General features: G+C 47.4%; 1 protein-coding gene across 2 annotated transcripts in view; it reads right to left on the bottom strand.

The window, feature by feature from the left end:
- Window positions 1–209: 209 nt before the first annotated feature.
- Window positions 210–26,151, bottom strand: part of LOC111233496 (ATP-binding cassette sub-family A member 1-like) — a 41,021-nt gene continuing 15,079 nt past the window's right edge. Inside the window, exons 6-48 of one of the 2 annotated variants that reach the window (XM_022761321.1) lie at window positions 24,094–24,297; window positions 22,837–22,926; window positions 19,059–19,299; window positions 18,692–18,831; window positions 18,488–18,604; window positions 17,729–17,923; window positions 17,159–17,364; window positions 15,993–16,169; window positions 15,671–15,893; window positions 15,366–15,587; window positions 15,086–15,290; window positions 14,773–14,886; window positions 14,473–14,647; window positions 12,539–12,670; window positions 12,151–12,428; window positions 11,847–12,067; window positions 11,428–11,503; window positions 11,096–11,346; window positions 10,786–10,837; window positions 10,561–10,686; window positions 9,592–9,740; window positions 9,370–9,494; window positions 9,181–9,279; window positions 8,908–9,097; window positions 8,588–8,682; window positions 8,473–8,505; window positions 8,280–8,385; window positions 7,936–8,010; window positions 7,272–7,441; window positions 6,965–7,142; window positions 6,761–6,876; window positions 6,187–6,331; window positions 5,989–6,112; window positions 5,696–5,825; window positions 5,308–5,434; window positions 5,040–5,102; window positions 4,807–4,913; window positions 4,059–4,200; window positions 2,356–2,490; window positions 1,848–1,951; window positions 1,582–1,674; window positions 977–1,220; window positions 210–858 (exon numbers count right to left, since the gene is read on the bottom strand). In XM_022761321.1, the coding sequence (XP_022617042.1) occupies window positions 706–858; window positions 977–1,220; window positions 1,582–1,674; window positions 1,848–1,951; window positions 2,356–2,490; window positions 4,059–4,200; window positions 4,807–4,913; window positions 5,040–5,102; window positions 5,308–5,434; window positions 5,696–5,825; window positions 5,989–6,112; window positions 6,187–6,331; window positions 6,761–6,876; window positions 6,965–7,142; window positions 7,272–7,441; window positions 7,936–8,010; window positions 8,280–8,385; window positions 8,473–8,505; window positions 8,588–8,682; window positions 8,908–9,097; window positions 9,181–9,279; window positions 9,370–9,494; window positions 9,592–9,740; window positions 10,561–10,686; window positions 10,786–10,837; window positions 11,096–11,346; window positions 11,428–11,503; window positions 11,847–12,067; window positions 12,151–12,428; window positions 12,539–12,670; window positions 14,473–14,647; window positions 14,773–14,886; window positions 15,086–15,290; window positions 15,366–15,587; window positions 15,671–15,893; window positions 15,993–16,169; window positions 17,159–17,364; window positions 17,729–17,923; window positions 18,488–18,604; window positions 18,692–18,831; window positions 19,059–19,299; window positions 22,837–22,926; window positions 24,094–24,297 (6,348 nt within the window). In that variant the 3' untranslated portion in view covers window positions 210–705. The remainder of the gene's footprint in view (window positions 859–976; window positions 1,221–1,581; window positions 1,675–1,847; window positions 1,952–2,355; window positions 2,491–4,058; window positions 4,201–4,806; window positions 4,914–5,039; window positions 5,103–5,307; window positions 5,435–5,695; window positions 5,826–5,988; window positions 6,113–6,186; window positions 6,332–6,760; window positions 6,877–6,964; window positions 7,143–7,271; window positions 7,442–7,935; window positions 8,011–8,279; window positions 8,386–8,472; window positions 8,506–8,587; window positions 8,683–8,907; window positions 9,098–9,180; window positions 9,280–9,369; window positions 9,495–9,591; window positions 9,741–10,560; window positions 10,687–10,785; window positions 10,838–11,095; window positions 11,347–11,427; window positions 11,504–11,846; window positions 12,068–12,150; window positions 12,429–12,538; window positions 12,671–14,472; window positions 14,648–14,772; window positions 14,887–15,085; window positions 15,291–15,365; window positions 15,588–15,670; window positions 15,894–15,992; window positions 16,170–17,158; window positions 17,365–17,728; window positions 17,924–18,487; window positions 18,605–18,691; window positions 18,832–19,058; window positions 19,300–22,836; window positions 22,927–24,093; window positions 24,298–26,151) is intronic. The other variant, XM_022761322.1, reaches the window with a different exon arrangement.

Here is a 26,151-nt window from a genome sequence, read left to right as displayed (position 1 = left end):
GCTCCAGCTTCAAACAGGAAGGAGAATCAATAATCAATAATCGATCGGCTGTTCAATACTGTAGTGTGCTGTGAGGAGCTGATGAGGTATTTGACTGTTTCACACCCACATGAACAAATCTGCTCCTTTTTTTTTTACAAAAACTATAAAATCAATCACCTCCTCCTCTCTGTGTTGAACACTCTGATTGGCTGTTAGACTCTACAGGAAACAGGAAGGCCACTCGGGCTCCGCCACAATAAAACAACAAACTGTTTCAGCTACACATATAAATAAAGGTTTGAGGGTAAAAACGGAATCAAAGGTGTTTTTAAAAAGGTGATTGTTGTAGTCGAGCCCTCGGCTGTTTGAAATGATTCGGATTCTTCATCGTTAGTTCAGAACAACACAGACCCTGACGAGTTCATTAGAGGCACCGCTTCAATCACACAAAGAAGAAATCAGCTGAGGACCGCCACGAGCACCAGCTATTTAACATTCAGCCTGGTTGGCAGCCGGCGAACAGCGCGGTGCCTCCACAAGAAATCATTTGCATTGACTGGCATGAGGCAGCAGGTGACTCCGCCCACTACAAATCACAACAGGTGAGGGGGTGGGAGGTGGGGGTGGGGGGTGTCCTCTTTGCTGCAGGGTCGAGTTCAGGCCGGAGCTACAGCCTCCTGACGTCACACGGCCACGTCATGGCGGGGTCACATGATGGCGGGGTCACATGACGCTTTCCCTCAGCGCCTCTCCCCCCTCGTCGGCTCCTGGGCTGGAGCTCAGCGTGGGGATGTTGATGGAGACGTCTTTCCGTCTCACAGAGGTGTCTTTGGAGTGATACTCGTCGCTCTGGTCCTTTGCAAAGTTCACAAACACCTGGAACCACAGGCAGCGTCAGACTACATCCCCCATTAGCCCCCCCCACAGGAGACATCGACACTACATTTATACATATGAGTGTGTGTACCTGTCCAGGTGTGTGCAGTACAGTTACCTGGTCCAGAGTGGTCTGGGTGACGGAGTAGTCCTCGATCCTCAGCGTCTCTTTATTTTTGGCCAGGATGGAGAAGATGTGGGTGAGTGAAGTGAGGGATGAGGGGAGTTGGTATTGCAGCATGTTCCTGTGTTTCTCCTTCAGCGTGCTGCCGCTCAGCTCGCTCTCGATGAACTTCATGACAGGCAGCAGGTCGGGGTCGGGCCCCGCCACCCGCAGGATGATGGTGTAGCCGTCCCCGAACCTGAGGACCAGGACCAGTGATTATAATGAGCTGCTGGTCACGGTGACGTCACGGTGACATTACAGTGACGTCACAGTGACATCACATGACTAAAGAGTTTCACATTAGAGTAATAATTAACAATAACACACAGATTGTTCCTTAAATTAAAAGTTACATTTGTTCTGACTCCGTCGCCTCCTGGTGGACGACATTAATAAGTATATTTATATTAATAATTAATTAATTATAGTTAATATATTTTATTTTAATGAATTCACCTTGACTGTGGAATCAACCATATTTGTTCCTCTAGCAGCTCGGTCCACACGTTTCATTTTGAAATTCAGTGTGAGGATCCTGCTGTGTGTGTGTGTGTTACCTGTTTTTCAGGTGTTGGACGCTGCCGAGACATCTGAACCTGCCGTTCACCATGATGGCCATCCTGGTGCACAGAGCCTCACACTCCTCCATGCTGACACACACACACACACACACACACACACACACACACACACACACAGTTAATATACACACTGAGACATGTTTCCTCAGCAAGGACACAACATGGAGGACATTGAGTGAGACCTAGTCCTCAACAGGAAAGGACCTGAGGACACTGAGGTCACCTGTCCTGGTGTCTCTTACCTGTGTGAGGTGAGGACGATGGAGCGTCCCTCCTTGATGACGCTGTGGATGCAGTTCCAGAGCGCCCGGCGAGCCTTGGGATCCATGCCAGTGGTGGGCTCGTCCTGTAACGAGGAGGACAGCCAGGTTGAGGTCGGCCCACAGGTGAAGCAGGAAGCAGAGTGAGAAGGTGAGGAGGAGGGGGAGGAGCATCTCTTCGTCTCTGTTTTAATATAAACCTCCCTGTATGTGTTCTTCTTCTCTCCTCAGTGAACTGAGCAGCAGCTCCTTTTAATCTGCCTGTTACACAACCCCCACCCCCCCACCCCTAAAACCTGCTGAGCTGCTTGCTGATTGGCTGACAGCTGCTGTTGTGTAATTCTGTTGTTCTCTGGAGCTTTAACTCAACCGAACCACACTGAGGGAGGAAGACCAGCAGAGAAGGCTGAAAGCTTCACAAACAGTAAGGTGATGAATCAGAGGTGAGGAAGACGAATGAGGAAGGGGGAAGGGGAGGGGGAGGAGTTACCAGGAAGACGACAGGCGGAGCTCCAATCAGCGCCATGGCCGTCGACAGTTTCCTCATGTTCCCGCCGCTGTAACTTCCTGCTGCTTTATCAGCGTACTTCACCAGACCCAACTTCCTGATTCCCCACTCCGCCACCTGTCAATCAAACACAGCATCATCACCATGACTCCCGCTGACCACCGCACAGAGGGTAGTATAGAGTGTGTACTTTAAAGTATGTACTATAAAGTGTGTACTATAAAGTGTGTACTATAAAGTGTGTAGTACTGTCGTGAGATGTGTGTCGTGTGTTGTGTGTTGTGTGATGTGTGTTGTGTGATGTGTGATGTGTGTTGTGAGATGTGAGATGTGTGTTGTGTGATGTGTGTTGTGAGATGTGAGATGTGTGTTGTGAGATGTGTGTTGTGTTGTGTGATGTGTGTTGTGTGATGTGTGATGTGTGTTGTGAGATGTGAGATGTGCGTTGTGTGTTGTGTGATGTGTGTTGTGTGATGTGAGATGTGTGTTGTGAGATGTGAGATGTGTGTTGTGAGATGTGAGATGTGAGATGTGAGATGTGAGATGTGAGATGTGAGATGTGAGATGTGAGATGTGAGATGTGAGATGTGAGATGTGAGATGTGAGATGTGAGATGTGAGATGTGAGATGTGAGATGTGAGATGTGAGATGTGAGATGTGAGATGTGAGATGTGAGATGTGAGATGTGAGATGTGAGATGTGAGATGTGAGATGTGAGATGTGAGATGTGAGATGTGAGATGTGAGATGTGAGATGTGAGATGTGAGATGTGAGATGTGAGATGTGAGATGTGAGATGTGAGATGTGAGATGTGAGATGTGAGATGTGAGATGTGAGATGTGAGATGTGAGATGTGAGATGTGAGATGTGAGATGTGAGATGTGAGATGTGAGATGTGAGATGTGAGATGTGAGATGTGAGATGTGAGATGTGAGATGTGAGATGTGAGATGTGAGATGTGAGATGTGAGATGTGAGATGTGAGATGTGAGATGTGAGATGTGAGATGTGAGATGTGAGATGTGAGATGTGAGATGTGAGATGTGAGATGTGAGATGTGAGATGTGAGATGTGAGATGTGAGATGTGAGATGTGAGATGTGAGATGTGAGATGTGAGATGTGAGATGTGAGATGTGAGATGTGAGATGTGAGATGTGAGATGTGAGATGTGAGATGTGAGATGTGAGATGTGAGATGTGAGATGTGAGATGTGAGATGTGAGATGTGAGATGTGAGATGTGAGATGTGAGATGTGAGATGTGAGATGTGAGATGTGAGATGTGAGATGTGAGATGTGAGATGTGAGATGTGAGATGTGAGATGTGAGATGTGAGATGTGAGATGTGAGATGTGAGATGTGAGATGTGAGATGTGAGATGTGAGATGTGAGATGTGAGATGTGAGATGTGAGATGTGAGATGTGAGATGTGAGATGTGAGATGTGAGATGTGAGATGTGAGATGTGAGATGTGAGATGTGAGATGTGAGATGTGAGATGTGAGATGTGAGATGTGAGATGTGAGATGTGAGATGTGAGATGTGAGATGTGAGATGTGAGATGTGAGATGTGAGATGTGAGATGTGAGATGTGAGATGTGAGATGTGAGATGTGAGATGTGAGATGTGAGATGTGAGATGTGAGATGTGAGATGTGCGTTGTGTGTTGTGTGATGTCACAGACTCACGTCACAGACTTCCTTCTCGGGGATTCCTCGGAGGACGGCGTACAGCTCCAGGTGTTCTCTTCCTGTCAGCAGCTCGTTGATGGCGTCAAACTGAGGACAGTAGCCCATGTTCTGATGGACTTGATCGATCTCCCTCAGGATGCTACGGACACAGAGACCACTTCAGAACAGGGACCACCGATCCAGATTTAAAAACAGTCAGCTGTTACCATGGATACAATAAAAGTGACAGAAGTTACTATGAAACAAACTAATTAATAATAATAAAGTTGTTCCTTCACTTCATGTTCGAAAAGTCTTTAAAGCCAAATCACAAGAAGAGGTCGGAGACCGACCCTGCAGGGTCCCAGAGCCACAGGTTGAGAACCTCATTCAGCTGAAGAGATGAAGCAACACTCACTGTGTTTATTCTAATTATCTGAGCAGTTAATGAGCTTAACGAGAAACAAGTGAAGTTATGGAATAGTGTGTGTGTGTGTGAGAGAGAGAGTGTGTGTGTTGTTCTCTTCATAATAATAATAATAATAAAACAAAGAGAACAAGGTAACAACAGAGTGAGAGTTTCATCATGAGGACAAAATCTTTCAAAATAAAATCAATACAAACATAATGTTGAGTTAAAGGTGGATGTATGACTCTTATTTTGGCGGTCCACCCTGTGTGTTGTGTTGAACATGATCACATTCAGTTACTGATTCAGGTCCAGACCAGAGTTCAGGTAAGAACCTGCTGTGACCTTTGACCTCACCTCTTCCCGGCCAGGAACGCCTCTCCGCTCGTCACCACCGTGTCTCCTGTCAGCATCTTAAAGGTCGTCGTCTTCCCAGCTCCGTTCACCCCGAGGAGCCCAAAACACTGACACACACACACACACACACACACACACACACAAAAACAGAGTTATTATTCATCAGCAGTTACTGTTTTTTTTATTTGAAATGACTCGGCGGGTCATGTGATCAGTCATGTGATCAGTCTCACCTCTCCGGGTGGAATCCCGACACACAGTCGATCCACAGCAGGTTTCTGTTTCCTCTTGAACACCTGCAGGACACGACTCACTTTCAGCACCATCAACACACACACACTCACTACTGCATCAAATGAGGATCAATCCGCCGCTGAAGGTAGTCCCTAACAGATGCTTTATACTTCCTGCAGTTTATTTTATAAAAACTCAGTGAGCAGCTGTTTCACTAAAATACTGAGGTGAGACCTGGACCCTGTGGTCCCGGGTCAGATCCTGTACCTTGGTGAGCTGTCGGAGCTCCAGGATGTCTCCGTGTCCGAGGCCGTTGACGATTCTCTGTCTCTCTCTGGCCACGTCCTCGTCCTCCTCGCCCAGTGCTCCCAGTTTTGTGAGTTTACTGACGGCCCTGCAGACAGAGAGGGACCAGCTGTTTGTCTTTATCACTGCAGATCTGTGAAACCTCCTGTTTTCATTCATCTTCAGTTTGATCTGCTGCCCCCAGGTGGACAGAAACATGTATGACAGCAGCTATAAACACTTCAGCAGCTCAGACTGCAGCAGGGAGGTAAATAATAAGGTGTGTGTGTGTGTGTGTGTGTGTGTGTGTGTGTGTGTGTGTGTGTGTGTGTGTGTGTGTGTGTGTGTGTGTGTGTGTGTGTGTTGATACCTGGGTTTGATGCAGAATCTGTACTGGATGAGGACAGTGATGATGAAGAACACCACTCCCTCCACAGCCATCGCGAACAGGTTCTTTCCCACCATGTCCCACTCCAGAGGAGAGCGGAACCTGTTCTCACCTGAGACAGGGTTATTCACACATCCATTAAATTACCATCAATGTCTATTCAAATCAAAGTCTTAATGAGTGTACAGGTGGGATCTCTCTCCAAAATAAAATACTGGAGTGATAAAGTATTACAGTGTTGTTAAAGGCCCACACTGCGTCTGTCTGTGTGTTACCGAATCTCTCCAGGGCGTCGGCCATCGCCTGGTTCTTCACCATGTCGATGAGTCCTCGCCCGAGGCAGAAGTGAGGGAAGATGAGGAGGACGTTCTTCAGGATGTCGTTGATTCCTCCGATTTCCTGTGAAGAACACAACATTAAACCACGGCCGGAGGTTTGTTGTGCAACCTCAGTGTGTCTCTGCGTGAACTCACATTGTTTCCAAACAGCTCCATGACGAAGGTGGAGATGCTGCCATTGATGCCGATGAGGATGTTGACGCTGGTGAGGACGACGTACGCCGTGCTGGGGATCTTAAAGAAGAAGGAGGCTGGGTACATGAGAGGTGTGATGGACCAGCTGAAAATAAATCAACAAAATGTTTCTGTCAGAAAACATGAGAGAAAACCAAAAACCTGAACTATCCCTTTAAAACAATGACACTACATGTTCCTCATACAGCGTGAAGGTAATCATCTCATATCAAGATAGTGCAGTGTAGTACAGTGTAGTGCAGTGTAGTACAGTGTAGTGCAGTGTAGTACAGTGTAGTGCAGTGTAGTACAGTGTAGTGCAGTGTAGTACAGTGTAGTGCAGTGTAGTACAGTGTAGTGCAGTGTAGTACAGTGTAGTGCAGTGTAGTACAGTGTAGTACAGTGAAGTGCAGTGTAGTGCAGTGTAGTGCAGTGTAGTACAGTGTAGTGCAGTGTAGTGCAGTGTAGTGCAGTGTAGTACAGTGTAGTGCAGTGTAGTACAGTGTAGTACAGTGAAGTGCAGTGTAGTGCTGACCCGTAGAGCAGCAGCAGCAGGGCGAGGACCGGCAGGTTGGTGGAGGAGACGTAGGCTTTTTGTTGGAAACAGATGAAGATGAGGACGACCAGTGTTGCTGGTACGACATAGTTACACTGTAGAGACACAAACACACACATCAACACCAAACACACACTACAATACACACACTGACTGGGACGGTGCGCTTGTTTTGAGCCTCACCATGTCCCAGATGAAGTTGGCGACCCAGTAGAGCAGCGGCTGCACTCCGCTGATGAACTGCATGTGTTTGGCTTTACTGACTCTCTCCTGGATGAGGAAGACCACGAAGCTCGCGGGGACGAAGGACATGGCAAAGATCACACATATGGACACCAGGACGTCCACAGAGGTCGTCACCCTGGAGACGAGGACCAGGAGGAGTTAAATGTGTCAATGGTCAAAAAGATAAACAATAAAAGACTCCTGAAGACGCCTGACAGTCTATCAGTGAGTGGTGTCCAGGTGTCTCAGGTGTGTGTGCACTCACAGTGCGACCTGAGACAGCTGCTCCTTGGTCAGGTTCAGAGGATGGTTGAAGGCACTGATGCCGTACTCTCTGGGGTCCTTGTCGTCAGGCAGGTTTGCTCTCAGGATGCCGTTGTTCATCACGTTGATGAACGCTCCAATACTGTGCCAGCCTTTATTATTAAACCAGATCTGACAGAGAGAGTTCAACAGTCATCATTATTCATTCACTCCTCAAGGTTAACGAGTGAATCCAGACTGGAACATCTCAAAGACCAAAGACCAAAGATATAAACTTATCATGGAAACACTGATGAATATTGTTGTGATGAAACACAGGAGATATTTATCTGAAAGCAGCATTTCAAACCAGATTCTGTGTTTAGCTGAAGTAGATTCAACCTTTATTCTCCATAAACATTTCACTGTATATTCAGGTTCAACAGACAGTTCTGACCTCAAACTCTGAGCTACAAGTTCAATTATTTTTGTGAATGAATTGACTCATCAGTGTTTCTGCTCTCCTTATAAGTGGTTCTGTCCAATCAGCTGGAACTACAGACCCATAAAACCACTGTTTCTACAGTAGTAACATGTCATACAGGTATGCTCTACACCTGTGCCGTACCTACAGGTGATGTGTTGTTATTGTATTTGTAATCAAAGTAAAATCAGCTGTTTCTCACCTTGACGTTGTTCTTCGTGTCCAGACCGTTAATGAAACCTGACAGACTGTCCAGGAATCGATCTGCAGCAGCTCCCTGCAGAAACAACGGCAGCAGGTTTCAGTCTCTGACTTTTATCATTCTGTTTATTATATGTGATATACTGAATGTATATGATATATTTCACATTATTTCCACTTGGACTGGTTCTTATCTGATGTCACTTCCTCACGCTGCCTCTCGTGTGTTTTGATTGGTTGTTGCGGTGACTCAGATGTAAAGTTGTTGTTTTGTGATGAAGGTCTGAATAAACAGTTTCTACATGAATGAAGCTCAGAAGCTTCAGATCAGCATCTCTAACTGACCTTCTGTAACTCAAAGATCTTTCGGACTCGTTCGATGGCGTCATCAATCTCATTGGCTGGTGGGAGGACCTGAGTGCTCCTGGCGCCCAATGAGAAGCCTCCGTACCTGCAGAGAGAAAAACCCCTTTCAGAATATGAAAAACTGGAAAGGACTGACAGAGTTTATTATCTAAAACTAAAACCAGACACTGACCTGAACTCATTCACCCAGACTTTGTTCTTCAAACTGTGGAAACAAACATTCAGAAACATTTACTTCTTGTTATGGAACTTGTCCAGGTGTGTTTTTACTCAGGTGAGCGTCTCACCTCTTGCCAATGATCTGAGCGTAGGTTTTCACCAGGTAGTCGGAGATGTTTCTTCCCGTAAGGTTCTGCAGAGTGTCGGTGGCGCTCAGGTTCATCTGCACAACAACAGTCACAGTTTATTCCAAACACCACATTAATAAACAAAGGAGAATGATTTCATCATAAAACTAAATCATAACAACATGTGAACAAGGTGAAGGCGTCTTTCATGAAAAGTCCAGTAACCAGTGAACCTCTGTTGTCTCTCAATATCAGTTCTTTGACCCTAAAATTCCCTCTAACTCTGAGTCCATGTCTCGCTCTTGTTCAGGGGCTCTGACCTCAGGGGGGGGCAGACCCCCGGCTCCAGGAGGACAGTCTGGCAGCATCTTCTTCTTGCCGTCACAGCTGCAGAAACATGGCGGAGACGGATCCTCCATGGTCCAGTTTCTGGAGCTGAACAGCTGCTGGACGCTTTCAGGGACATCAGGAATATGCCAGTCCTCGTCCCCCATGGTACAGGGAGCCTCTCTGAGGAGGGAGGGGGACAACGAGTGTCAGGACATGGAGCTGAAACATCTGCTCCAGTATTTGACCAATGTCACATGTCTTACGGGATGGGATGTCCATCCATGCAGCGAGTGCCGAAGCCTGGAGCATCCATCAAAGCGTCTAATAACTTCTGCATATTGGCGTCTCCGGGAGCATCGTCGCTACGGGAGACAGAAACAGTCAGACCACGATGAACACATCAGGGTCATATCGTATGCGAACACTTAGTGACGGCGTGGGACAGTCTTTACCTGATGAAGGTCACCTGGTCCTCGTACATCCAGGGCTGCAGCTCCAGACTGGGGTATTTTCCAAACGGGGGGACGATGAGACTGAAGACCAGAGCGATGCAGACGAACACAGCAGGAAGAACAATCTGAAAAATGAACAGGAACCAAAGGGAACGGATTCACAGTAAATCCTAGAAAAGTTGGAGTAACATAAAAACCAGCAGAATCCCCTGAGGAGCTCACCTGAGCGAAGAAACCTTTCCTGGAGCGCCGCGCGTTCAGGAACCGCTTCCACATCAGAGCCACAAACTGCTGCTTCTTCAGACTCCATCCGCCGACCTGGTACGAGCCTTTACCATCAGTACAGTTTAACCAGTCCGTCTCCCTGCACTCTAAGAGGTCACCACAGGTCACATGATTAATCACATGATACTCCACAAAACAGTACAGGTGAGATTCACCAGTTAAAACCATGAAAGTTAATTTGACCTGGCCGAGACAGAGCTGACCTTTGAACTGGTTCTGTCAGTGTGTGTGTCGGTGTGTGTGACAGTGTGTGTGACAGTGTGTGTGTCGGTGTATGTGACTGTGTGTGTCGGTGTGTGTGACAGTGTGTGTGTCGGTGTGTGTGACAGTGTGTGTCAGTGTGTGTGTCGGTGTGTGTGTCGGTGTGTGTGTCAGTGTGTGTGTGTGTCAGTGTGTGTGTCAGTGTTTGTGTGTGTCAGTGTGTGTGTCGGCGTGTGTGTCGGTGTGTGTCAGTGTGTGTCACTGTGTGTGTCGGTGTGTGTCAGTGTGTGTGTGTGTCAGTGTGTGTGTCGGTGTGTGTGTCAGTGTGTGTCAGTGTGTGTGTTGGTGTGTGTCAGTGTGTGTCAGTGTGTGTGTCGGTGTGTGTCAGTGTGTGTCACTGTGTGTGTCGGTGTGTGTCAGTGTGTGTCAGTGTGTGTGTCGGCGTGTGTGTCGGTGTGTGTCAGTGTGTGTCACTGTGTGTGTCGGTGTGTGTCAGTGTGTGTGTCAGTGTGTGTGTGTGTCAGTGTGTGTGTCGGTGTGTGTGTCAGTGTGTGTCAGTGTGTGTGTTGGTGTGTGTCAGTGTGTGTGTGGGTGTGTGTCAGTGTGTGTCAGTGTGTGTGTTGGTGGTTGTCTGTGTGTGTCAGTGTGTGTGTCGGTGTGTGTCAGTGTGTGTCACTGTGTGTGTCGGTGTGTGTCAGTGTGTACCTGGGTCTCCGTCGGACTCGTTGCAGTCGTTGTTGTCGTCCTCAGTTAAAGGTCTCAGGCAGCTCTGATGGTCTCCTCCACCGAAAGCATGAGTCCTCCTCCGCCTCCGAACAGGAAGTGTACCGTCTGAACACACACCATAAAACCAATGGATGTAGTGAAGACTGATGTGCTGAGACACTCTTATTTTGAAATGACAGATAAGGTCAGAGGTTAAGTCCTCACCTGAGGGCACTTCAGTGTCGACTCCGTTATCTTCGGCCACTTTCAGGAAAATCTACAAGAACATATTCGTTTAAATTCATTTGACCTTGTGACTTGAACTCTGGTTGTTACATCAGTGATCTTGACCTTTGACCACCGAAATCCTATCAGTTTATCTTTGAGTCTTAGTGAATGCTTGTACCAAATTCAAACAAAGACTTTCAATGTGTTATTGAGATATCGTCTTCACAAGGACGTGACGGACGACCTGAAAACATGATGGCTCCGCCAACAGCCATTGCTGGCGTGGAGGACTAAAAACATGTCCCACCTCCTCGAGTGTGGTGTCTGACACTCCGTAGCTGGAGATGCCAAGGTCGGGCAGCTTCACGTCCAGATCTTTGAAGAGCTCCACGAAGGCTCCATCCTTAGCGGCGCTGTATGGCAGGACGTAGGTCAGCTCGTGTCCCAGGTCCTCCACCATGCGGGCAGCGGGGACGTGACGCAGGATCAGACTTGAGACCAGAGACACGTCCGGGGGCACAAAGGGGATGTCAGAGATGGACGCCGCGGGGCCGTTCTCTGAGGACAGACACAAGAGACACAGATCAGATCCACCCGAAGGTGAACGAATCAAACGCTCTGGAGGAACAAAGAGCTCACCGATGGTAGCAGCCTCACTTTCATGTTCGCTGCCAAGTCCTGCGTCACTGCTGCTGACCGAGGCGCACTCCTCCTCCTGAAACACAGAGTACAGCACTGAAGGACCAGTACTACACTGAGTACACTACTGAAGGACTGGTACTACACTGGGTACAGTACTGAAGGACCAGTAATACACAGAGTACACTACTAAAGGACCGGTACTACACTGGGTACAGTACTGAAGGACCGGTACTACACAGAGTACACTACTGAAGGACCGGTACTACACCAAGTACACTACTGAAGGAGCGGTACTACACTGGGTACAGTACTAAAGGACCGGTACTACACCGGGTACAGGTTTGAAGGAATGGTAATACACAGAGTACAGTACTGAAGGAGCAGTACTACACTGGGTTAGGGTTAACTGCTGAGACCTTCTTGGTGAAGGACACGGTGCTGGACGAGTTCCTGCAGGAGCTCAGTGATGGTTCTGGTTCTTTCTTCACCAGCGTCAGGTAATAACCCGTCCCCAGCTGGTTCTTCAGGTACAGCGACGAGCCCACACAGCACAGCTTCCCATGAGAGATGATGGCGATCCGGTCCCCCAGGATGTCCGCCTCGTCCATGTGGTGAGTGGACAGGATGATGGTCCGACCTGACGGGAGGCAGGATGTTCAGATCAAGTCCAGCTGGAGAATATAACCAGCTGATTAAAACAGACGAATCAGAAAGACTCACCCTGTCGATACTTCAGTAGGAGGTCCCAGATCCCTCTCCGGGCATAGGGGTCGACGCCAGCCGTGGGCTCATCCAGGATCACGACCTTTGACCCGCCAACAAAGGCCAGAGCCACAGACAGTTTCCTCTGCATGCCCCCAGACAGAGTGCTGGTCCTGGACGTGCGTTTGTGCGGCAGCCCGGTGTCCTGCAGGATCTGCTCGATCTCACCTTTCACCTGCTCCTCCGACAGGCCTTTGAGCCGAGCGTAGAACCAGATGTGCTCCTCCACCGTCAGCCTGCAGAGGGTGCCACAACACGAACATGGTCACATGATAAACAGGATGAAACCTTTTTCCACCTCTGGTGCAGAGAAACAGACTGAGGACAGTCGTGGTGCAGGACTCACATGCTGAAGAGCACGTTGTGCTGTGGACAGACTCCCAGACTCTGTCTGATGGTGCTCAGCTCGGTCCGGATGTCTCTGCCCAGGATGTAGGCGGTGCCAGAGGTGGGAGGGAACAGACCAGTCAGGATGGACCTGCAGGGACCGGACATGACAAGACTACTTAGATACAGCAAACTGGATCTGGGTCAAAATCTGTGTCTGTACCTCTACAGGTAAACTGTACCTGTACCTGTTAGTAACCTTGTATGTGTAACCCTGTATCAGTACTTGATCTATACTGGCTGATTCTGGCTGATACTGGTTGAGCTATACTGGTTGTTACTGGTTGATCTATACTGGTTGATATTACCGGATACTGATTGATATTGATTGATACTGATTGATCCTGGTCGATCTATACTGGTTGATACTGGTTGAACTATACTGGTTGATACTGGTTGATACTGGTTGATACTGGTCGAACTATACTGGTCGATACTGGTTGATACTGGTTGATACTGGTCGATCTATACTGGTCGATACTGGTTGATACTGGTTGATCTATACTGGTCGATTCTGGTTGATACTGGTTGATGCTGGTCGAACTATACTGGTCGATTCTGGTTGATACTGGTTGATGCTGGTCGAACTATACTGGTCGATTCTGGTTGATACTGGTTGATGCTGGTCGAACTATACTGGTCGATTCTGGTTGATACTGGTTGATGCTGGTCGAACTATACTGGTCGATTCTGGTTGATACTGGTTGATGCTGGTCGAACTATACTGGTCGATTCTGGTTGATACTGGTTGATACTGGTTGATCTATACTGGTTAATTCTGGTCGATCTATACTGGTTGATCTATACTGGTCGATTCTGGTTGATACTGGTTGATACTGGTTGATACTGGTTGATACTGGTTGATACTGGTTGATCTATACTGGTTGTTGGGACTCATCATTCAAGAGACCAGATGTTTCTTTGCTGCACTGGACAAAGGAACTCACACTCCACAGTTCCTCACTGTTCACACTTGGGGACGACCCTTCCCCGCATGGACCTAACTGGCCAGCCAGTGTAGGTCAGCGTGTGACATGTGACCCCCAAGGGTGTCACCAAACAAAACCAGATCTTCTTCTCTTTTCTCTCTTCTCGGCTTGCTCTGGAGAGCAGCTCCTGCTCTCTCCTCTCGGCTCCTCAAAGGGCAACAAGGCCCCAGGTCAGCCTTGCTACCTGAGAAACCAGCTCTCTCGCCGGCCCGCTCACAGCAGCCTGCAAACGCTCTTCTCCTCAACAGCAGCGACCTGCTTCGGATTAACTGAGAGTGAACCAAGTTCTCTTCAGAATCAGCAGCTACGACACAAGGCGTTAACTGACTGGGCCTAACCTTTCCCAGCACAGCATAGCACCGCACAGCACAGCTAAGCAGCAGAAGTCTTAACTTTGTTAATGTACTTGTTGATTGATGTCTTGTTGTTGTAATGTTTGCGTAGGTTGTGGTCAGTCATACAGTTAATCGGGTACTCCTATGTTCACACACATAGTAGTACGTCTCAGCTCTAGAACCTGCATGAAGCTAACCTCCTCCCTCTAACCTGGTACCTTTAGATTACATGAGCTAGGCTAACAAAGAAACTCACACCTTCCCTCCCACACACACACCAGGCGGTCTCAGCGGCCATTTTGAGTAGTTTCTTTGTTTACCGCCAACTTGTGTAGTCTTCTTTGTTCAGGTCATGTGGTCACAGTGACCACTTTGAATCGGCCATCTTGCCTTTGTTTGTGTCCCCAAAGACACACACACATACTGGTTGATTCTGGTTGATTCTGGTTGATCTATACTGGTCAATACTGGTTGATTCTGGTTGATACTGGTCTATCTCGACTCAGATGGTTTTGGTTTTTACAGCTCTGTATCTGTGTTTGTGTTAGACCTGGTTGTATTGGACTCACATGGTGGTGGTTTTCCCGGCTCCGTTGTGTCCCAGGAAGGAGGTGATCTGTCCCTCATAGAAGCCAAGCGTCAGTCCGTCCACTGCCAGTTTCTTACCGTGACGGTAAACTTTCACCAGGTTCTCGATGTAGACGCCGGGCTCCAGGTGAGCCGGCTCCTCCTCCATACATACAGCTGTAAAACAAGGTGCAGATACACCTCACTGCTCTGTATTTGTCTGTATTTATATTTTTTCCCTGTGTTGTTTGTGCAGCTGTGTAGCACCACACTGTGGCCACTCTGTGTCACTGCAGTCTCACCTCCTGAGTTTCCTCTTCGGGTCAGAGGGACTTTGTTGGACTTTCCATCCTTTTCTCCGAACCAGTAGGACTTGGTGAAGGGGAAGTACCAGGGGCGAGGGATCCCGTATTGACCTGAGGAGACACAGCTGATTAATTTAATTCTGTCTAATGATCAGAGTCTCTGTGTTAAGATTTCATCATGTCTCAAAAGACACTTGATGCTTTTGTATCTTTGCTTCAGCCTCGAACTACCTACAGCTACAGGTTCAGGTTCAGACCAGTTTCATCAGTCTGACTGTTCAACTGTAACAATGATGATGTCACCTCTCACCTGGAAACACGGCCTCTATGTACCAGGTGAGGACTCCATACAGGAAGGAGTCGAAGTACATGAGGATGATGGCGGTGCGGAGGCTGAAGTCATCCTCCTCCAGAGGACTCGACACTAGGTTCTTCCACTGGATTCCCACTCCCTGCTCCTCGAACAGAGCGAAGTACTCACAGCCGAACCCGAACGCCACCGGAGACAGGAGGCTCTGCAGAAGAGGAGGTCATGTGACTCACTCTGTCCAATCACAACACAGCATCATAACAACCATCAACAAACTTACGGCAAAGACTTTGGCTCCGAAGCCAATGTAGTCCTGCCAGGCGACGCAGAGCACGTAGGGGAGGTAGAGGGTGAAGTAAATGATCCCTCCGCAGGCCGCCGCTAGGTTAGCTCTGGCAAATGCCGTGCTGATGAGGAAGCATTGCATGATGGTCACCACGGCAAAGGATCCCAGGAAGAGGAAGACCACACCAGGGTCACTGTAGGGCAGCAGGTTCCCCTTCTGTACCAGAGACCACAGAGTCACCATCAGACCATGAACATGAACATGAACTGATGAAGACCTGACGATGTCTATGTCCTCACCTTGAGCAGCAGCACCAACAGACCAGCACTGATCAGCAGAGGAATCAGGCTGCTGATGAACCAGCTGAACCACAGGATCCCGTTATCTAGTCCCATGATCCTCATGGTCTCCTTCAGCCGCGCCTCTTTCTCATACACCACGCTCTTCAGGATGATCGCCACCGAGTACATCCAGGCCAGAGTCATGAAGAGAGGCATGGAGCGGCTCATCACACGCAGGAAGCTGAGACAGAGGACAGATTAGAGAGAGAGGACAGGAGGACAGGTATAAGACAGAGTCACAGAGGACACCAGGACAACTGGATCAGGAGAACGTTCTCACATGTCGTCTACGTAGCAGGGGTATGGCATCTGCTGGATGTAGACTCCTGTCTTCTCCTTGGTGCCCGTCACCGCCCTGATGATGCCTTGCTCAATAACGTCCTGCAGGTATGAGAATCCACCCCAGATGTACCGCATGTCCTCAAAGGGGTCGGCACGAGGACCAGGGTCCCAGTACCTGAAGAGGAGGAGACAGTTAAAGTTAGTTTAGACAACACAGACCAAACTTTACACTGTGAACGTCAGACCTGAATCTGACGTCTAATCAGTCAATATAAATATAATCAGGGACGTTAAATTACCACCAGACCAGCCGATGTTCCAGACCACATGGAGTCAAAATGCACCAAAAACCAAAACTTAAAACACCCACAATAGAGCTCGTCCTGTTACTGACCAATCATCAACCTCCAGACTGAAACATGAAGCATCAACAGTGAAGAACCAGAAGCTGCAGTTCCTCTAATGACCACTAGAGTCTGGCTCCAACAGTGAGTCAGTCCCCATAGACTCCCATGTTAAAATGTCCAACTTTACAGCAGAAATAAACATGTTTACAGCCTGGTACAAAAACTAATTTCCTCCTTCATGACACCTGTTTATATAACTCACCTGTTTACATTTTATTAAGGACTAAAGTTATGGAGAAATGAGGGCGTGGCCTCTTTGACTGTGTGGTGGGAGAGCGTATGCTCATCACAAGCCATCATGCACCAGAGTCTCAGCTCCACCCATGCCCCTCCTCTTTGACCATATTTGGATTAGCTGGGAGTTAGGGGTGGAGTCAGACACTGCCAAGATGGCGACAGTGGAGCAGCTCACTCTGAGCTTCAGAAACCTGTGGACTGTGTACAGTCTGTGGTGTGGACTCAGTTTCAGCTGTAAAATATTGAACTTTTCCTTTAAATCAAAGGAATAAAACATTAAATGTTTGTTTATGACGTCGTGAGGACCTGCTGTCTGGGAGTCCCCACAACGACTCTATACAAACACACCTCTTACCTCTCTGCTGTTTTTATTGGAGTAATTTCGGGGTCATGGAGGTCGTTCCCACAATTCAGGGAGAGGAACACTTTCATGCGAGTGTGTGCGTGTGTGTGCGTGTGTGTGTGTGCGTGTGTGTGTGTGTGTGTGTGTGCGTGTGTGTGCATGTGTGTGTGTCCTCACGCGTCTTTGATCTTGTTGGTCCTTTCTACGTTGTCGATGTCCATACGGATCTTGTAGTTGAGTTTGGATGGCAGCTCTGTGGCGTTGGGGGCGATGTCCGGGAACACAATTCCCGCCCAGAACTTCCTGTCCTCCAGCAGCACCATGGACTGGTTGACCAGTCGCTCCTCACTGGAGACCGGCTCCAGTTTGTCCAGGTTCACACACTAACACACACACACACACACACACACACACACACACACACACACACACACACACAGGGAGGTCAGGTCATGTGATCTTCACAAACAACAACAACAACAACAACAACAACAACAACAACAACATGTCCATCATGCTTTGAACATCAGGCCGAATGAACAACGATTAAAAAACGGGCCAACGAGATGAAGAACAACAAAGTCATCCTCTCTTTGAAACGAGCGTCCATTGTGATTTTTACAGACACAGTCTGTGTCAGTCTGAGACCGTGGGAACAGGAAACAGGAAGTGGACTTAAGTTTAATGTTAAAAACTGAACATCATAAACGTCTTGATGACGAGGTCATGTGATTTCAGTTGACTGACCTCCATGAAGCGGGAGATGCTCATGATGGCCTGGTCAGTCTCATTGAACACCTCCCTCCAGGTGACGGTGCTGCCCGGCGGCCGCGGGTCGTCCACCTTCTTAGACAGGAAGTTGGAGACGTCGGCCACGGTCCAGTCGGTGTCGGACAGCTGGGCGTGGAAGAAGGTGGCAGTGACATTGTTCTTCAGCAGAGTCTGGAACACAAACAGAAGGACTTCATTTATCCCCTGAAGAAGAACCAGCTCAGCAGGAACTGTCCAAAACTGTTGTCATGACAACAGCAGTCAGTGGTTCGGTTGATTTTGCTGCTTTTCTTTATTTTTAATAAACTGAACGTCTTTGTGTGACTGATGATTAAAAACAAGCACTTTGAACGCATCACGTTGGACTGTGAGTTAGTATTATTACTGTATTTTTAAACTATTAATTGAGAAAATAATCAGCGGATTAATCCTCATCCAACACATTTGATCTGATCTTTGTTAATGTTTTATTTTATTTTAATTGGTTTCAGTCTTTTTTAATTTGTTTTTTGTTTAGAACTTTATGTTTATTATTATAATTATTATTATTATTATTGTTGTCACTGGTGTATTTAGAGTCAGAGCAACACCAGATACCTCCACCAGGTGTCAGTAACACTTCCACTCATTGGACAGGTCACAAATAAAAAGGTAAAGAGCGATGAAGGGTGAGTCAGAGCATGTGAAGAAGAAGCAGAAGAAGGACAGGTGAGGTGGTGGGCGGAGGCTGGTTACCCGGATCAGGTCCATCTGCTGACTGTTCTCCATGAAGTTCCAGACTTTGGGTCTCATCTCCTCCCACATTCCTCCCAGGTCCCTGAACACACCGAGCTCCTGGAAGGTCCGGTTCACCTGAACGCAACATAGACACAGATCACATACAGGTGAGACCGACTCCTCCCCCTGCAGGAAGCCAGGAGACAGGAAGTGACGCCATACCTCGTGGATGACCCTCTGTGTGGCGGGGTTGTGGGGGGTGTACAGGATCTTCCCCATCAGCAGAGGCTTCAGAGCCTGCCAGATCATCCTGGACATTGGGTTAGAGTCCATGTTCTTCACCAGGCTGTTACAGTACGGAGCTGCAACACAACAAACGAACAGGTAAACAAACAGACAGATTAACGAACAGATAAATAAACTGACAAAGAAACAGAGAAATAAACAGATAAACAAACAAAAAAACCAGGTGAACCCTGGTTGAGTTTGCAGCAGCAGACTTTCTGAACTGTGAAGTTAGCCAGTCTGGTGGGCAGCTCTAAATGCTACAATACCCATGAGCCTCAGCTGCCCCCCCCCCGTCACTCACTGGAGGAGTTATCGTACAGTGACGTGGGCTCGTCCTCGCTGCTGTTGTGGTTTCCGAACAGAGCCTTGTAGTTGCTGTCCTCGTACCAGTTCAGGGACTTGATCTGCAGACCGCCGCCCTCAGGGTGACCACACACGATCCTGGAGACCGCCTGGTACATGGCGCTGGGCGATGACGTGGCGTTCTGCGTCAGGAAGATGATCTCATTCCTCAGGTCGATCCAGCTCTTCATATCAGCCAACTGGAGACCAGAGACCAGATACAGGGTCTGGTTAGACTTGGACCAGGTCTGACAGGGTGTTACTGATGGTTTTAGGTGTTACCATAGTTACTGTGTTTTTGGATCAGTGACAAACCTCAGGTGTCCTGTCTACAACCACCTCAGACCTGCAGTGACCAGTTACCAGCTGGTTACTAGGTGGTTGTTACCAGCTGGTTAAATCAACTTCTCAAACTCAAACTTGAAACTAAACGACTGTCGACACTTCAACGTCTTTAAACGTTTCAAATTAAAACAGCAGCTCTGAGATTTGATCTTTCCAGTTTAAACCTGCACTGACACGTCGTCACCATACGTTGAGTTTATGATCAAACAGCTGATCATCTCCACATCCAGCAGCTGCAGAGCAACATGATGATTCATGTGGAGTCAGTGTCGCCTGATGAGTCTCTGAAACCAGCAGAGACCAGCGAACAAAGACACAGACTCCAGGTCAAAGTTTTAATGAAGTAAACAGAAATCAGTCGTGGTGTGAATCACGGTTCAGAATAAATCGGACCTCTGCTCTGAGAAAGAATCGCTGACAGTGAACTGAGGTCTGTCATGACTTCCTGCTCTGACTCACTTTAAACCAGAGTCCAACATTTAACATCTCTATTTCTGTCTTTAATTAGTCTGAAACATTATCATTTAACACAAGACTGTTTCTCAACATGCTGCTTTTTGATGTGTTTAAACTAATTAACACATAAATATATATAAACATATCAAATTAAGAACGGACATTTTCTTTATCTTCACGTCTTATTAAACATCTTTTATTAAAAGTAAAACTGCTGCATCAAATTTAATTCATTCAAATTAAACATTTAAGTATCAAACTTTATTTACTTTGACTATCAGATTAAAACCTCGTATCTCCGGCTTTGTGATCTCACATCAGTTGATGCAGAGAAGAAAAGTTAAAAAAAACCCAAAAAACTTGAACTTGTTTTTTTCTGATGCTGAAGGTGAATCAACAGAACATCAGCTGACAGACTCAGTAGAGACAGTAGAGTAAAGTAGAGCTGAGGTCCAGACGGAGGATTGTTGTTGTTTCCTCTCAGAGGAAGAGCTGGAGGTTACTGCAGGTCGACACGTTTCTGAGACTTCAGCAGAAGTGAAACTACGTCACAACTAATCTGAGGCAAAGGAGAATTATTTAAAGGAACATTATGCTCTTATTTTGGTAGGTTTAAATACAGAGTCAGGTTTACTGATCAGTGTTTCTCCTCCACTCGTCTCATCAGGTGTAAAATATCACAGACTCTTCTATCTATAAACTCTAGCAGCTGCCAGATGTCTCACCAACACCAGAAGAAGAGAGAACATTGCTCCATTTTAGCGTCTCTTCACTGGCTTCAGGTAAACTTTAGAACTGATTTGAAGCCTTTTAAAGCTCCGGACTCACACCTGAGAACATCTCAGACTTAGTGACACCACATTAGCCGAGTCACAACCTGAGGTCCTCAGCCAGAGCTCTGTTAGTCTGTCCAGGACTGAGGGGGACCAGGTCTCTGTTCAGACCCCAACACCTGACCAGCAAACTCTTTAGCTTCTTTTAAAGACGTATTTTATAGGTGTGCTTTCTCTGGGCTTTAATCTATTATCATATTAAGTCCTCCTCCTGTTTCTGATCAATTAATTTAATAATTAAAACCTTTACACTGTTTTACTTCACATTTACATTGACTCTCATTGTTTGTTTATTGGGTTTGTGTCCGTGTTTCTACTTCACTTGATTATTGGGTCATAGACTGAGATCTTCACTGATTCACTGAGCAGAGCGTCACTGATCTAAACTAAAGAAAGACTAAAGACGTTTGTTTCTCTCACTGTAGAAATGAATGTGGACTGTGTGAACGGAGGCTGTTAAGGAGCGGACTCTGACGACTCTGAAACCGGTCAGAGTTAAAGCAGCATCCATACATGTTTATTTGTATGGATTGTCTCCGTCAGGTGTTTGTTCCCCTCAGGTGAGAGGACAGGTTTCTGTCACGCCCACCTGCTGCGACATACGAGCTTTTCACACGACACTGACGGGCAAACAGATCTGTCTATCTAGCTCTCTAAACTGTGTCATAATTAATGAATGAACTCATGAGTTATGGAGTTATTAACATGTTTAGTGAGGTCACAGTGACCTCTGACCTCTGACCTCAAGAATCAGTTAGTCAAAGTGAAGGTGTGTCGACGGTGTGGAGAAATAAAAACGCCTCAGCTCTGACGTGTTTTTTCTTCTTCATGTGATGAAACAAAAAAAAACTCAAACTCAAACCAGACACTTCCTCTCTAACAGGAATTTCAAAATAAAGCTCAGAATCTAGAAGTTCTAGAAAGACTATTTGGACACAAAATGTTTCTTAAACTGTTATTTTTTTAACAACGTCCTGATTATTACAGGATTATTAATTTACTTCATTACATAAGACACACACACACACACACACACACACACACACACACACACGTTCCTGACTCAGCATCCATATAAACCAAACAAAACACAGCAGTCACATGTTTTCAATTTGACCCAGTGTGTGTGTGTGTGTGTGTGTGTGATAACCTCAGGGTGAAAAAATAAAATGGGTCAGTCTGACTGAACTTTATCACACTGTTCTCATCAAGTCTCAGTCTACAACAGCTCACAGTCTGTCCCCAGCCTGTCTCCAGTCTGTCCTCAGTGTCTCCACTCTTTCCCCAGTGTCTCCAGTCTGTCTCCAGTCTGTCCTCAGTGTCTCCAGTCTGTCCCCAGTGTCTCCAGTCTGTCCTCAATGTCTCCAGTCTGTCCTCAATGTCTCCACTCTTTCCCCAGTGTCTCCAGTCTGTCTCCAGTCTGTCCTCAGTGTCTCCAGTCTGTCCCCAGTGTCTCCAGTCTGTCCTCAATGTCTCCACTCTTTCCCCAGTGTCTCCAGTCTGTCTCCACTCTTTCCCCAGTGTCTCCAGTCTGTCTCCACTCTTTCCCCAGTGTCTCTAGTCTGTCTCCAGTCTGTCCCCAGTGTCTCCAGTCTGTCTCCAGTCCGTCCCCAGTGTCTCCAGTGTCCCTAGTTTCCCCAGTCTGTCCCATCCTGTCATATACAGTATGTATCATCATATAAACTGTATATGATGATACATACTGTCTCTAAGTCGTGGTCATGTGACCTCCACCCCGGCCTCTAACAGCTCTGTGCAGCTGCAGCGTCTCAGCAGGTTTCCTCTTCAGTCTTCAGAGCAGGACTCAGAACAGAACCAGGACGAGGACCAGGACCAGGACGGCCGCTGGGAGCCTGTTGTTTGTTCAGACTGGTGTTTTGTGCAGCTCTGAGGACTGTGAAGAGAAACCTGCTGAGACGAGTGAGACTTTGTTCAGCTGGGAGCTCATCTGTCTCAGCTCCAGGACGACGTCTTTTATCTGGACACAAAGACTCGGAGACTCTCAGAGCTGCCAAGTTAAACCCAGTGGCCCCAGTCTGATGTGGACTGGACTGGAGGACACGTCTCTGACGCTGCCGTCAGCTGATCAGGTGTGTTTCTCACCTCGACTGCCAGTGAACCCAGACTGTCCAGGAGATTGTTGGTCGCCCTGGCAACCTGTCTGACGGCCTCGGGGTCTGTCCTCACGTCCCCCTGAGACACAAAGAGACAAAAGCAGCTTCAGGTAAATCTTCAGTCACAGTGAAAAGACAAAGCAGCTGATTGGCTCATAAACAGAATCAATTAAAGGATCAAACAGTTTCTCCTCGTCATGAATTAATAAAGTTTTATATGAAATTAAATGTTACACTTTAGTATTAATATTTATTTTGGCCCTAAAAGAGTTAAAAGTTATTAATGTAAGTGACTCATCATCTTGTCAAATAGTGATCCTGCATCAATGTATGAAAACTGTTATAACTTGTTTATTTATTTATGCTAACAACTGAATTAATAACCTGATTATAAACCATCTATAAATCCTTTATAAGGGAAGTCTTATTGTGAAGAGCTTTGATCAGCTGATCTGAGAACAGAAACCACAGAGGACAGGACAGAGACATTTCTGAACCTGGACCTGGACCTGACCCAATGATAACCTGTAATTCATTGTAATTGTGTTTGACCTTTGACCTCTCACATTAAAACATACTGAGCTGAAGCAGGTGTGTGTGTGGTCAGCTGATCCTCTTCTTACTATTTCTCTGTGAATGAGGGACATTAGAGTTTCTGTCTCTGTTGCCGTGGAAACGTTCAGTCAGTCTCAGTTTCACACAGTCAGTCACAGCTCGTAGATTTCTGCACAAAAGACTCAGAGTCTTTAAAGCTGTCTCCAGGCGACGAAAACTGAGACTGTACAGAGAGGAGACAGGCCGAGACAGGCCGAGACACGCCTCCCACACACACACACACACACACACACACACACCTGAAGAGAGGTGGAGACACACCTCTAACACTGTTTCACTCTGCAGTTTGTTCCTTGTTTGTTTGTTGTGTTACGTTTGTAACGTCTTCACTCAAAGGTCACTTACTGACTTTTCTGAGTTTCTCACAGAATCTAATGGTCTTCATGTGTTAGCACTGACACAGCTGAAAGCTCAGGGAAAAGAGCAGGTCAGGGGACCTCGAATCATGATCATGTGACCTCTGCTGTTCATTTAAACTAATAACTAATAATCAATAATCAGCTGTTTATTAATCAACGTAAACAAAAACAAACTATCAGTCTGTCGTTTCTTCTGTGATTTTATTCATGTCTCTCACTCTGTTCTTGTGTGGTCCAATCACGGCTCAGCCATGTGATCAGTGAGTTCTTACCCTGACAGGTTTCAGGAAGTCCAGGTTGTTCAGGAAGTGGTCCTCGGCCTGGTTCAGCCAGGTGGGCGGAGCCTGACAGATCACTTCCTGTACCAGCATCGACACCTGAGGGTCCGAGATCGTCACAAAGTCCTGCAGACTCCGCTGGCCCCCCTTCCTGGGACACATGTCCCTCAGGTGGACCCCAAAACCTCTGAGGAGGACCTGACACATAGAGACAAAGACAGAGATCAGAGACACAGACAGAGACCAGACACACAGACACGGACAGAGACACAGACAGAGAGCAGAGACACAGACAGAGACACAGACACAGAGAGAGACAGAGAGCAGAGACACAGACAGAGACACAGACACAGAGAGAGACAGAGAGCAGAGACACAGACAGAGACACAGACACAGAGAGAGACAGAGAGCAGAGACACAGACAGAGACACAGACACAGAGAGAGACAGAGAGCAGAGACACAGACAGAGACACAGACACAGAGAGAGACAGAGAGCAGAGACACAGACAGAGACACAGACACAGAGAGAGACAGAGAGCAGAGACACAGACAGAGACACAGACAGAGAGCAGAGACACAGACAGAAACAGAGAGCAGAGACACAGACACAGACAGAGACACGGACAGAGACACAGAATGAGAGCAGAAACACAGACAGAGACACGGACAGACACAGAGACAGAGAGCAGAGACACAGACAGAGACAGAGACAGAGAGCACAGACACAGACAGACACACAGACACAGACAGAGACAGAGACACAGACACAGACAGAGAGCAGAAACACAGACACAGACAGAGCACGGACAGTCACAGAGACAGAGAGCAGAGACACAGACAGAGACACAGACACAGACAGAGAGCAGAGACCAGAGAGACAGACAGAGACAGAGACAGAGAGCAGAGACACAGACAGAGAGCAGAAACACAGACACAGACAGACACAGACAGAGAGCAGAGACCAGAGACACAGACAGAGACACAGACAGAGACACAGACAGAGACACAGACAGAGAGCAGAGACACAGACACAGACAGAGACACAGACAGAGACACAGACACAGACAGAGAGCAGAAACACAGACACAGACAGAGACAGAGACAGAGACACAGACAGAGACAGAGACACAGAGCAGAGAGCAGACACACAGACACAGACAGAGAGCAGAGACACAGACACAGACAGAGAGCAGAGACACAGACACAGACATGGACCGAGACACAGACAGACAGAGACAGAGACAGAGACACAGACAGAGACAGAGAGCAGAGACACAGACATGGACCGAGACACAGACACGGACACAGAGAGAGACAGAGACAGAGACACAGACGCAGAGACACAGACAGACAGAGACACAGACACAGACACAGACAGAGGCAAAGACAGAGACACAGACAGAGACAGAGACACAGACACAGACACAGACAGAGACACAGACACGGACACAGACAGAGACAGAGACAGAGACACAGACAGAGAGCAGAGACACAGACACAGACACAGACAGAGACAGAGACACAGACACAGACAGAGACACAGACACGGACACAGACAGAGACACAGACACGGACACAGACACAGACAGAGACACAGACAGAGACACAGACAGAGAAGAAGACAGAGACACAGACACAGACAGAGACACAGACAGAGACAGAGACAGAGACAGAGACAGAGACACAGACAGAGACACAGACAGAGACACAGACACAGACAGAGACACAGACAGAGACAGAGACAGAGACACAGACAGAGAGCAGAGACACAGACACAGACAGAGACACAGACACAGACAGAGGCAAAGACAGAGACACAGACAGAGAGCAGACACACAGACACAGACATGGACCGAGACACAGACAGACAGACAGACAGAGACAGAGACAGAGACAGTGGACGGCAGGTTCAAAGGTCAGATTCATCAGAAGTTTTTTTTCATGTTTTCTTGTCTTTTTTCTTCTCAGCTGATTTTTTTTATCTTTTATTCATTTTCTCTGTTTCGTCTTTTCATGAATGAATATTCCCCTCAGGCTGAGCTCACACTGAG

This window comes from Seriola dumerili, unplaced genomic scaffold (genome assembly GCF_002260705.1).
Source record: "Seriola dumerili isolate Sdu_G_001 unplaced genomic scaffold, Sdu_1.0 BDQW01000398.1, whole genome shotgun sequence".
In the NCBI taxonomy this organism is placed as follows: Eukaryota; Metazoa; Chordata; class Actinopteri; order Carangiformes; family Carangidae; genus Seriola; species Seriola dumerili.
Note: the sequence above shows the minus strand (reverse complement) of the source record. Positions and strands in the feature narration are given on the sequence as shown.